Genomic DNA, 12,677 nt, shown 5'->3' with positions numbered 1-12,677 from the left:
CTGAACCAATTTAAGAAAAATCCATTAACAAATGGAGATCACCTGATTAATTACTTTTGATCACCACTGGTGTGTAGAGTCTTGTCTGCTCTATATAAAGACAAATACCATGACAGGAAGACAGATTAAAAGACGCATTATATGAAATTAAAAAACCCAATGGTTTATCACAGTTGTTAAAAAGATAAATGCCATTTTTGTTGTTTAATACTTTATTTTAATATGGCTCCATCCATCCATTTTCATCCGCTTATCCGTTACCGGGTCGTGGGGGCAGCAGACACAATACCTCTGGGCCAAATCATTAATTTAATATGAAAATAATGAATTGGTTTGAGGTCAAATTAAGGTCATGACCTTGTGTTTAAACATTTTTTTCAAACATTAATGCAGCAAATTAGATTTTTGATATTTTATTCTATTCCTTACATGAAAAGTTTATTTTATATTGCAGTTAAAACTGTTTAAAAGAACAAACCTAGCAGTTTTTCAGCAAATAGTAGAAAAATGAACACATCACAGAAAACTTTGTTTCACCTAAGCCTGCAGAACAGAAGGATGTGCAAGTGGGATTACTTAGAAAGGTTGAATGTTGCTGTAGCTGACGGCAGCCACTGATAAATATCTGACAACCAGATTGGTTCAGAGCAGAGTTCCCTCTAGAGGAAAGAGACTGATGTGCGCGGAGCCCAGAATCCTCACATCTACAAATCCAGTATCTGTAGCCCACACACTTGTCCCCTACATGTGGAAATATGATTTTTTTTTTTATTCTCCTCAATTCAGTGGGCTCATATGTCTTTCTCCATTACGTGAGCAGGGTCCATAGAATTAGCTGTGTATGTGTAGTGAAAAGGTCATGTTCAATACCTTCTCTGTTGTCCCTTTCAATCCAGCCCTTATTCATCTTTAACGGTGTCTCTGTGTACAGACAAAACACACACACACACACACAAATGCATGGTTGATTTTGTGTACACTCCAATGATCCGTGTTCATTGTGAGAGCAGGAGAAATCGATACCCGGGTGCCAGTGAGTGACAGGCAGCTCAGTAGTATCTACAGCAGGTGTTTGGATTGAATTGATGTTCTATGACTTTTAACCTTTTCATTGACTTTAATTGGGTGGTGTTTGAGTGGGCTCTGATGTTGTCCCTGTCATGGAGCTGCTGCTTAGAGGACACCGAAGAACACACATACACAACCACACGGCGTGGGATTTATCATGAGAATGTGAAACTGAGGTCGCACGCACACACACAGTACACTAGCCTAATGGTTCCAAACCTGGAAGTCAGACCTGTCTGTGATGATGGAAGTGGAAAAAGCAGAGGTGTGAGGAGGACAGACGTAAATAGATGTCTCACTGTTGGACAACTCTGTGAAAGGACTGGCAGGTATACACTCTCGGAGAGGTTTACTACCTTCAGACTTCCAACTCAGAGACAATTATATGTGTATTTTAAACACACCATGCGTTTTACGCTCTTAGTCATTGGCTATTGTATGCCAACTTGGGCAAAAGTAGATATTACAAAACAGGCATAGGCAAACTATGGCCCGCGGGCCGAATGTGGCCCTTTTGGCTTTTTAATCTGTGCAGTTCGCACATTCACTATTAGATTGTGTAAAAAAGGCTAAAAGAATTTTTGCATTTATGCATGACTTTTACATGTCATTTATCTCACACGAACGCTCCATCTAACTGCTCCTGACCCGTCTGCCCTGTTTCAATTTTAGGACCAATTCTTTTACTAAGTGAAGCCAGATTTCCAGACAGAGGATGTTGGTGTTGTTAAGCTGAGCAGATGTGCAACAAAACAAACATCAACAAATCTGGCCACAGGCTTCAGTAAAATGATGAAGGTCTCAGATCTGTGTTCTGAGAGTGCACACAACCAGTCACACCAACATTGCTGAACTGGAAACATTATCTTTGAATATTTCTCACAAACATTCTGCCTCCATCTGATCCACCTGCTCGTCAAATTTGAAACCTCATTATGGCCCTTGATCAAAAACGTTATGATCTAAACCTTACAATTGTAATTATGGCCTATTACAGATTAGTATGTTTCCAGACAGTGAATACAATATAACAGAACACACTTGAATTTATCACGTTTGTTGCATTTCAGTTATAGTTTAATCATCGTTGATTTTTAAAAGTTTTTTGAAGATGCACACTTCTGGAGTTGGTACATTTTAGGAGTCATTTTTTTCCAGTTTACAGGTTGAAATTATGCACAACCTGGTATTTTGTTCTGACATTTTGGAAGTAATTGTGTTCAGTAATAGTTAGAAAACCGTGGGAGAATCAAATTCTTCTGGAATTCTGATGCTCATCAAATGAACTTTTGTTCTGACCTGTAAAGAACTGAACTTTGACTAAACTATCTTAACATGGCAATTATTTTAAACAGAACTTCGTGATTGGCATTTTTTTCACATTTCCTTCTGTTTCACCGACATTCATATAAAGTTGTCAACCAGTTAGCATGCTACAACTCGCACTTCTGTCTATTTCTGTCTGCTTGTGTAAATTGTGTGTGTGTGTGTAGGTCTAGCTGATTGACGCAGCGTGTAAGAGATATTTTGGTACAGCCTGCTGATCTGATTGGTCCTAAAGTGACACTTTGAGCATATTGGACCCAGATTTTGACAACTGCCGTGGGAGCAGGGTCTTATCCGCACCATTCTCTGACAGACTGCATGGAACCATTGTATTTTTTAAAAAATGCATTATGTTTATGTAGAATAACTCTTCACACCATCCAATCCCATTGCCAGGGTTCAGATCAGAGTTGATGGTTGCATTGACTACTCAGCTGTCCAGAAACTCTGTTATGTCCTCACTATTGTAAGCGCTTGGAATTTCAGCTGCATTCATTAGCTGCAAATCTAAAATTAAACACCTGGACAGAAGATCTACCGCACAGACATAAAAATGATGGACCAATATAGACTGTTAGTGCTGAGCCTCTCTGCACGTGGTTGTTTTTAGTTAGATATTGTAACTCTACTTTCTATACTCCTGCAGCAGTTCCTTTAAATGTATCTGATAAGACAGCACCATGAGCATAAACAGAACAGGAAGCTACTGTACTCTGTCCCTGCGTAGATTAGTCTTCCTTCACAGACAGGCTGCCCTTCCCATTTGATCCAAGACCAACTTTAAGAATCGAATCAAGAAGAATCAATCTTTTCACACACAGATAAGCTGAGCTCAGGCCCACGGGTGTGGAGGAAGAAGAAGAACTAGACATTACAGATATAATGGCAGTGAGAGGGAGAGGACAGAGACGTAGATAATGTCTTGGACCTCGGGTCATGTTGGAACATCTGCTGAGAAACTTAGTAGAACAGTACATACCAGTAAATTATCAGTATATCAAAGAAACATCAAAGTGAAAGAAAAAGTCAAAGTGTAATGAGTTTGTGTGGAGGAACGTCTGAAGCAAGAATCAAACAGGTGGTAAAAACGAACAGGTCCGCGATAATAACTGAAGCAACTGATGTGTTTGAGTTGGTGAGAAGTCACTTAGCGCTCACTGGTGTATTGATCTGATTCTCAGGTCTATTAAAGAGCCACAGAGGAAATGTACCCTGAGAAACAAGATTTCTGTTTGCCATAAGTTAAGATAAGTTCATATTTTCAAGGGTCGTACCTATGAAAATACCCAGAATATCCTAGATCTATGTGTTGATCGTCTGTGGAGTTTTGTAGATGGCGTGAAAAACGACATGGCATGACGAACTCTCCCCCTTTTTTTTGCCTCATTTCACTTTTCTCACTCTGCCTCTCCAACAGTCTTCTGTACATCCTTCATGTCCTGCAGCTGTGAAGCTTCATCTCACCTTCCTCACCTTTCAGCTGCAGAAGCATGACGTGAGATCAGTCACAACCGAAGTGTTTCAAAGTATAGACTCTACAACGAGACAACTTTACTGCACTGACAGCAAAAGCTTCACCTCTCTGAGCTATATAAGCAATATACTCTCCTAAGATTCACGGTAGATGCACTTTTTTCATCCTTTGGCTGGGTTCGCGACTTTTACTTAGGTCCGACTTATACATTGAAATATATAATTTCACATGTTCGTATTTTCACAGTGACAGCCGATAGAGGGCACTCTAGGCTTGTGTACTGGTATCTGCTACTCCTGTATCACTGGAGTTACATGTTTGTTATTTTCACAGTGACAGCCGCTAGGTGGCACTTGTGCAACTTCACATACAATACAACTTCAATACAATATCTGCGCTCGGTCCATTTCTATGTGGACCAGTGAGTCCCAAAATAGACAACATCATCTACAAATACAATTATTTTGTTATGAATTTTCCAACTGTGGAACAAATTAAGATTTATCTTATTTTAATCAACATTGGTTAGTACAACAAAATCTTTTTTTCTGAACGTTGACAAATAACAGCAGGTAGATGTATGTGTTTCACACCTGTTTTTATTGGTGACTAAATCAAAAGACAGAAGACGTATTTGGAGTCCCAAGATACACCATTTAAAAATAAAACAACTTTTTTGGAAACTTGGTTTCCATGCCATCATAGCTTCATTTTTCCCTGTCTTGTTTCCTCCCAGTGACCTGTACGACTTCTACCACTACTTCTACATGGTGACCAACGTGCTCTTCTACGTCAGCTCAGCCATCAACCCAATCCTCTACAACCTGGTGTCGGCCACCTACCGCCAGATCTTTTTCTCCACACTGCGCTACTTCTTCATGCCTTGCAGACACCCGCCTAGGAGGCGCCCCTACCCCCTGACCCGACACTCCATCAGCATCTCCAGCAACCACACGCTCTCCACCAATATCATCAAAGAGACGGCCTACTGATCACGGCTGGATTGGAGGAAACGGCTGTACGGGAAAGACGAACTGCTGCTACTTTGACTTCACTGAACTCATTTTAATCTGGAGTCAGAGTCATTAAGTCAATCCTGACCCAGAGCTTTGGTCACATGACACTTCAGTTGTGGTTAATTGTATCAATGTGAGGCATGCTATTTTCTTGTTAAATCTATAAAGAATTGACATAAATTGAGATAAAGAAACAAATAAAGAATATAAATATATAAATGGTTTGTACAGAATATTACCAAATATATGTCTTTATGTGATTCTGACGTTGACATTTGCTTGGTGCTGCATCACTAAAATCACTTTTTGTTTCAATGTTTATAAAAATAGGAGAATATGTTTAAAAAAGACAATATAGTAAAAAGGTTATACTGCAATATGCAACACCACAGCATTTTCATTAATGGCGGTTAACTTTCCCAAAATCTGCTGACTTCAACGTTTAAATATTTGTCCTGGTCCTTTTTATATATTTCCTTGAAAGAACAGTCATAGAACAGAAAGCAGATTTCATTTTTGTCGACTCTTGCACGTAGATTTTGCAGCATTTCCAGTAGTGTTTTCTGTGACATATTTGTACATTCAGAAGAGTTTTTTTTTCGTGTTAAAAGCTAAACAAAATACAGTACAATCTTTAATAAGAAATGGCATAATTTAACATTTAACTGGGAACAGCGCCCTCTGCTGGAGGGCTGCAATGTACGCGATATCCTGAACTGTAACTGTATGATTGTTTAATTAGATTCAAACAACCAGTAACACATTGTTACAACATCGTCATCTTAACTCAGGACAGCACAACTTGATCTAAACAGTAAATATTTTGAATGTATAGATTGATTTTATTGACTATTATGTTTAACAAATATACTTTTGCATATATCACTTGTGTATAATCAACGATTGAACACTGACAGTTCCACAGCGTTACATTTTTGACACTGGTAATGCGAGTGCCTGCAGATGGACTCGACCTTAAGGAAGAGAAAGAAGGTTGTGTAATGTGAATGATCTTTTCAACTTCTGCTGAAAAACTTTGCTGCAACCATTTTTAAAGACCAATGAGTCAGAAAGACTTGTTGACGTTTATGTGTCAGTGATGTTTTTCTGTTAAACTTGAAAGGATGTTCCTGTACATAGCCGAGATCTATCAAAAGTTTCAATGAACTGAGTTACAAACACTGCAGTATAATGTTTTGAGGACCCTGGGGCATACAGCACTTGAGAACAATATGAAGAATTATTGACTTTGTAGAGCCCTTTGTATATCATCGTATAGAGTTGCTATGGCTACAGTACAGTCTGTTGATGGAAGAGCATGCATTAATCAACTCCAAGTGCATTCATTCATTTGTTTGCTTCAAACAATTTAAGAAGTAATGTGATGTTCTTGTGTTTTAACCACTTAAAACCTATCCTTAAATAAAGATTTAGTTGTTTATTCCGTAAGTAATGTCATTATCAAAAGACAAGAGGACAAATGATCCATTGCAGCCTGTTGAGTTGTATGGCTGTTGTGGAATCAGCCAAGCAGTTTTATACTTAACCTAATGTTTGGGGGGTTCAAAATGTCATTACAAGTGCAATGCAACCATTAATCTTATACAGACTCTGGATGTTTATTTCATTGCTTAAATAAGTTTCATGCATTTACCTTTAATTATAGCACAAAGTTGGTGTTGGTGTTTGTCTGTATAAAACGAGCTGTCCCAGTAATGACCATAATAAACCAAGTGATCCTAAGCCCCTAAATGCTGATTGGACTGGCATACATAATAGCTGCATACCTGCTTTCACACCAGTCTAACATAGATGCCCACTGTGTAGGTCTACATGTAGATCACAAAGGGAGTGCTGGTATATCATAAGCAATTTAAAACAAAATAACCACGTACTGTAAGAATTGAATCATTTGGGCCACAGAGCTACATGTATTAAATCAGAACCCCAACATATAATGTACATAAAAAAATCTTTATTTTACAGGAAGCCATTTTTATTTCTCACTTTAGCCATTAGTCTTTTTATTAGTAGCTCCAAAGCCAAAAAACACAGTGATTATGCTCAGAGGTGCCTCATTAGGCAATGATTGATATTGCTTTGCACTTGTCATGATATTTTGAGCAAATTAAGCCCTTTGAATGTACAACATATACTGTAAGTTACTGGCAATTAACAAAAATTCCATGGTTGGATGGAATGACATGTATTGATTCAAAGTGCAGTTCTATTTGTGTTGGCAGTAAAGACACTGAATCTGCCATTAAAAGTATTTTTGAAGTATTTGTACATACTGTAGCAGTGTCAGTGGTGACCGTGTTGATTGTTCATTCACCTACTGTACTTTGAGATGTAGATGTTAAACTGTAGAGGTTATCGTTGTGATGTTAGTGGCGATGTTTTCATTTGCAGTGTTTAGATCTGAACATTGTTTTGTCAAACAGCAAACTGAGCCTTTGAAAAGTGGAGGCACTTTGTATTTTTCTAAACGGCCACCAGGGGCTAAGTAATTATTTTGCATGTATGTGTATATGACATTTCTACTTGCGTGTTATCTGGTGTTTTACCTTATTGGTATTGCATGCTAATCTTATATGGTTGTTAATTATTCACTCATGTCTGTGTCAGTTGGTGTATTTTGTTTGATTTAAGAAAATACAGTTACAGTTACACTGCCTGTTTGCATTTGTTCCTCAAGTTCCAATCGGTTCTGCTGACTCACATGACACTTGATTACTCACTTATAAATGTTGACATTATTGACCACCATACTCTAAATGGATGTAACAATGGATGGGCAGTGGTGGCTTAACACTTAAGGCAGCGGACTTGGGTCTGGAAGGTTGCAGGCTGCAGGTTCGAATCCAAGCCAAGTTACCACTGAGGTGCTCTGAGCACGTCACTGTCCCCACACTCCTGTTCACCTTGGTGATGGACTAAACGCAGAGGTCACATTTGGTTGTGTGCAGTGGAGAGCTGGGTACAAGTAGTTCACTTTCCTTTAAACCTCTTGCAAAGCTCAAATAAAAGTATTTTAAAGACATTTGAATAGTGCCGAGCAGCTACAGCAGCCTTCATATTTGACTTTTAAATTCTCTAGTACTTATCTGAGGTCTTTAGTAGCAGCCACATGTTTTCTCACCTCACGTCCGCTTTATGAATTTTGAAAGTGGAAAAAAATCCACAAACACTCCATGTTGGTGATGTTTTGTCAAATTATATTTCAATAAATATTAATATTTTCTAATGTACTTGTACTTATTTGCCGGAAAACAAAGGTGGAAAAACATGGAGTTATTGTTATTTACAAGTAAATATGTAATGATTGTACTGGTCCGGCCCACTTGATGAGGTTGTATGTGGCCCCTGAGCCAAAATGAGTTTGAGACCCCTGGTCTATGTACTATATATGTCATATCCCCCTACGGCCTGATTCTTATGGAGCAGTGCACTGGGTTCTTCTGTGAGCAAAGGTCAACAAATAATGTATTACTTTCTAGTTTCTACTTTTTAGTTGGTTAACTTTTAAAATCAATTGCAACGTAAGCACAAGAAGCGGTGTTTGCAGTATTAAGTTGGCTCCTATGGGGAAAGAGGGAAAAACACCACTTTACAGACGACTCCAACTGTTTTGGGGAAATCAGTGCCAGACAGATGTAGTGACTCAACACTTTTCCATTAAGAGGAAAAAGAGGATGTGAAGCAATCTGGACACTCGCTGTGGAGGATAGTGGAAATATGTGAGAGCCGTTCATGATTCTTCTAGAGTGCTCTGCCCATTTTACCCTTTATTGTTATTGCCTTTACAGTATGTACTATTCAAGTGTCTGTGTGCCAAAGTCTAGCCCTCGAATGATAAATGCGCTGCCACTGCTTCATGTATTGTGAAAGCTGCAGAGGTTGAAAAGAGGTTTCAACCTCCTGTTGGATTACACAGAGCGAAGAGTGTACCAGTGACACGTATAACGCTGACTTGTTGGGAAAAGGAATCAAATGAGACTATTTCGGTGAGCTTGAGGTTTGAGGCAAGCTGAATTCTTCAGTGTTGTCTTTTTGCCATCTTCAAATGCAAATCTCATAAGGTGTCAAGCTGCCTGAAAACAATAAAAATAATTAGGTTTGTTTGCTGGTCCCCTGTGGGTCGGTGAAAAGGTAGTTAAACATGAAACACGAGTTGTCTGACTTTTTTATGCAAAAAAATGGATATTCACAAAGTAAAATGAAATATAATTACCGATCAGTAATGTTTTGTGGAAAAAAATTAAAAATTATTCTAAATTAAATTAATTTGATCACACAATAACTGAGCCAAAGACCATGCTGGGAGATAGGCAGGATGTCTGCTTCTACTAAGATGCTGATGATGTAAGTTCAAATCCAAGGTATTTGGAAAGGAAAGGAAAATGAACACATTGTGACACAGCACACCACTGCACTCAATGAAGTGTGACCTCTGTTTTTAACCGTGTGTGGGGGCAGTGCCATGCTCAGAGCACCTCAGTGGTAAAGTGGTAGCTCCTGGTGAACTCGAACCCTCCAAACCCAAGTCCGCTTCCTTAACCACTAAGCCACCACTGCCCCTTTGAATTCATCCTGACAGCTAATACCACAAAGACACTATTCCTGAGCCTGTTTGTTTTGCCGTTGATGGTTGTTTACCTCCTTGTTAAAAGCAGCATGTTGAACGGCTGCTGCCCTGGACTTGATAACCGACAGCTGTTCAGTGTGGTCAGCAAATGTTGGTATTACAGGGATGAGTGGGATATATATTGTGGGCTAAGAATGCAGCCGTGTGGGAGAGCAGTGCTGAGAGTCAGGGTGGAGGAGTTCTTCTCACCAAGATTAACACCTGCAGGCAGTCGGAGAAAGCGTTCGACCCATGCACATGTGGTAGGAGGAAGGGGAAGTCCAGTGAAGCAGAGGAAAAGCTTTGGGAACTATACCTAATGTGCTTGAAGCTTAATTGCAAAATTACATTAAGGTTTGTTGTTGGTTGTTACAACAGCTCATGACACGGGTCTCATATCAAGCATTGGCTGCTGGTGTGTTTTTCCCAGAGACACGCTTAATTTGTGCAGCACAATATCTAGCACATTCTATTTATTCTATTTTGGAAAACACAACCATAATGTGGTTGGCTACATAGGCTTACAACAGATGTACACGGCTCGGACCAGCACATTAAAATTTCTAAATTCCCTAATGTTTTTTTTTTGTAGTACACAGCTGGTGACACACTTTCCAGATATGCTACAGTAGTTACATCCCACTGCTGTTGTAGGCAGAGACCGGGGTATGTCGCTGTCACTGCTGTCCACTAGGTCCACTTGATGCCTTCTCTTCTCTGCCGGCATGCTGCAGACCGCCTTTGCTGAGGCCATAGTGTCGCTGGTCACGGTTAAGTTGAGCATTTAAACATAGGTATCGGATCAGAGAGGCTTTAGGTTTTTGTTGATGTTCGATCCTAAAATTTTGATCAATATCAGACTGATGCCATCCCTAGTGGAAAGCAGCTTTACTGTTGTTTTTTTTTTTTTTTTTACTGCACCAACTGCTCAAAGACAAAGACAAGAAGTGAAGAAATGTAGGTGATATGCATCCTGAGTTTACCAGAGTTGACCAGCAGAATCCACATCCTGTAGACACATGGCCATTGTTTTTACAGCTTCCTGTGAAGCAAAATAAACATACTCACATGAGTGTTTGTTGACACATGCACGCCCTATGTCGTGCCATAGTAAATGCTGGTCTCAGTTATTGTTCTGGATCTAATATAAATATACAGCAAATAACCTTTAATTTGCCAAATGTAACAAGAAGTTTTTGGGTTTTTTTAAATACTCCATGTAGGTCAACAATAAACCTGTTTGGCGTTATTTAACCTCTCTGATATTTACTATCTCACAATAAGAAATGTTGGAAAACTATTGCAGTAAGTTTTTTTTTTGTTTTTTTTTTTACTTTTGTTATTGTTTTAGTTGTTAAAAGATTCTGAATGTCACAAATGTACTTTAAACTCATTAAATATATATTTGATGATTGATGATATTAAACTATAAAACTGACAGTGTGTGAAATGAATTTCTCCAGAAAAAAATGTATCATGGTTTAATAAATATATGATCTCACGTCTCCAATCCACTATTTCTAAAGATTCTTGTCTGTAGCCTGACAAACCACTGTTCTGTTTAATGTCACACTCCTGTCGTCCTTTGTAATCTGCTTGTGCTGCTTGAGTCGGTGAAAAATCTTTTCAAACAGCAGGAAGTACAATTTAGTTCTAGTCTCTTCCAACAGCAGCAACTTTAAATCTCACTCTTGATCCAGAACATTGTTCAGAGAAAATGACAGAAATAATCCAATTTCATTTAATTGATTTAAAAAAAACATTTGTTTATTGCACATATTTTATCTTGTTTGTCTATCTGGCAGTGACAGGCAAAGCAATGAAATAGCCCGCCACCTGTTGGCAGCAGATATAAAACTCTGAACTTATGTTCTTTTTTCAATTCCTGCTAGAATATCAGCATTGTGTATAACTAAACAGGAAATAAAAATTTCAGAAATTTAATTGTAATGTGAAATAAGGTTAAATTAAATATAAACTAAAAATTGACCTTGACAACTGTCTGATTGAATTTGTGCTCATTCCAGGATATAATGATGTGCGACTTTTTCACAGAGCCAATAAATAACAAAATTAAATGCACCAGCCAAGTTGAATTAAATATTGGTACTAGCCCAGAATTTCACAATCGGTGCATTCCTACTATTTACCCATGTTGCTCCTCTTGCTTTTGAAATAAATAAATAAATAAACGGTCTAAGTGCTTCATCAAGAAAAAGACTAGTTTGTAGAATAGTTTATTAAAAATAATTATTTTTTTCTTTAACCCTCCCGTTGTCCCTTGCATTTTTGTGCACACCCTTCGTCCTTGCAATGAATTTTCATCTTGTCCCTGAATATGAGCATGAATAAAAAGGAGTAGAATTTGGCACAAGCCGTGCAGTATAGGAGCATGTACACTCACACATACTCACACACACCCACACACACACAAAGGCCCATTTGGTCTAGGTCATTGTTTTCCAAAGACTGGGTCACGACCCTTAGGTGTGTCGCAAGGGTTTTTGGGGGGGGTTTTGGGTCGTCTCGCATCGTGTTTCCCAGGAGGTTATGAATAATGTCTATTGACTACGGCCGTGAAGGTTTGTGACTTTTAAAATATGGGTCCCCAGAAAAAAAAGTTTGGGAAGCACTGATCTAGGTGATGCGGTGGACATCTAGACCCGAAGGACTGCACAAGGTTTAAAAACCTAATGTTTTGTGCACGAAAAATTGAATAAAAAAACTTCAACACCCATAATATATATATATATGTATATATATATATATATATATTTATCCTTAATCTGGAGCCCCTTCTCCAATCAGTTTGACAAATGACCAAGTTTGTCGTGAAGAGTTAGATCTGAGTTTCCATTTCTTTTCCCTGCACCCTCTTCCTGCTCCATTCTGCCAAATGGAAATTTAAGCACATGGCAGAACACAGCAAACAAATCCATGCATCACTCCCAAATGGGGGAATGCTTTCCTTAATGACCAGCAGAGGACTTCAAGTGGCAGCTTATATATTGCTTCATGTCTGGGATCTGTCATCCTGCCTCTTACAAACCCACACACACGCATTTATATACACACAGTTGTTATGTAGAGAGAGTGAAGCATCCTCCATCTCCTGAATTTTTAATAAAACCATTTATATGAGAAAAAAACCCCACTTTCTCTGTCT

The 12,677-nt window shown here is 38.6% G+C and overlaps 1 protein-coding gene across 1 annotated transcript in view; it reads left to right on the top strand.

Annotated features, from left to right (window-relative positions):
* The window catches only part of ntsr1 (neurotensin receptor 1 (high affinity)), a 50,535-nt gene extending 42,467 nt beyond the window's left edge, over positions 1 to 8,068 (top strand). Inside the window, exon 4 of the mRNA XM_008318401.3 lies at positions 4,605 to 8,068. Coding sequence (XP_008316623.1) covers positions 4,605 to 4,860 — 256 coding nt within the window. The 3' untranslated portion in view covers positions 4,861 to 8,068. The remainder of the gene's footprint in view (positions 1 to 4,604) is intronic.
* Positions 8,069 to 12,677: the final 4,609 nt, after the last annotated feature.

The sequence above is a fragment of the Cynoglossus semilaevis genome, chromosome 10 (assembly GCF_000523025.1).
Source record: "Cynoglossus semilaevis isolate Cse_v1.0 chromosome 10, Cse_v1.0, whole genome shotgun sequence".
Classification (NCBI taxonomy): domain Eukaryota; kingdom Metazoa; phylum Chordata; class Actinopteri; order Pleuronectiformes; family Cynoglossidae; genus Cynoglossus; species Cynoglossus semilaevis.
This window is presented reverse-complemented; position numbering and strand designations above follow the sequence as displayed.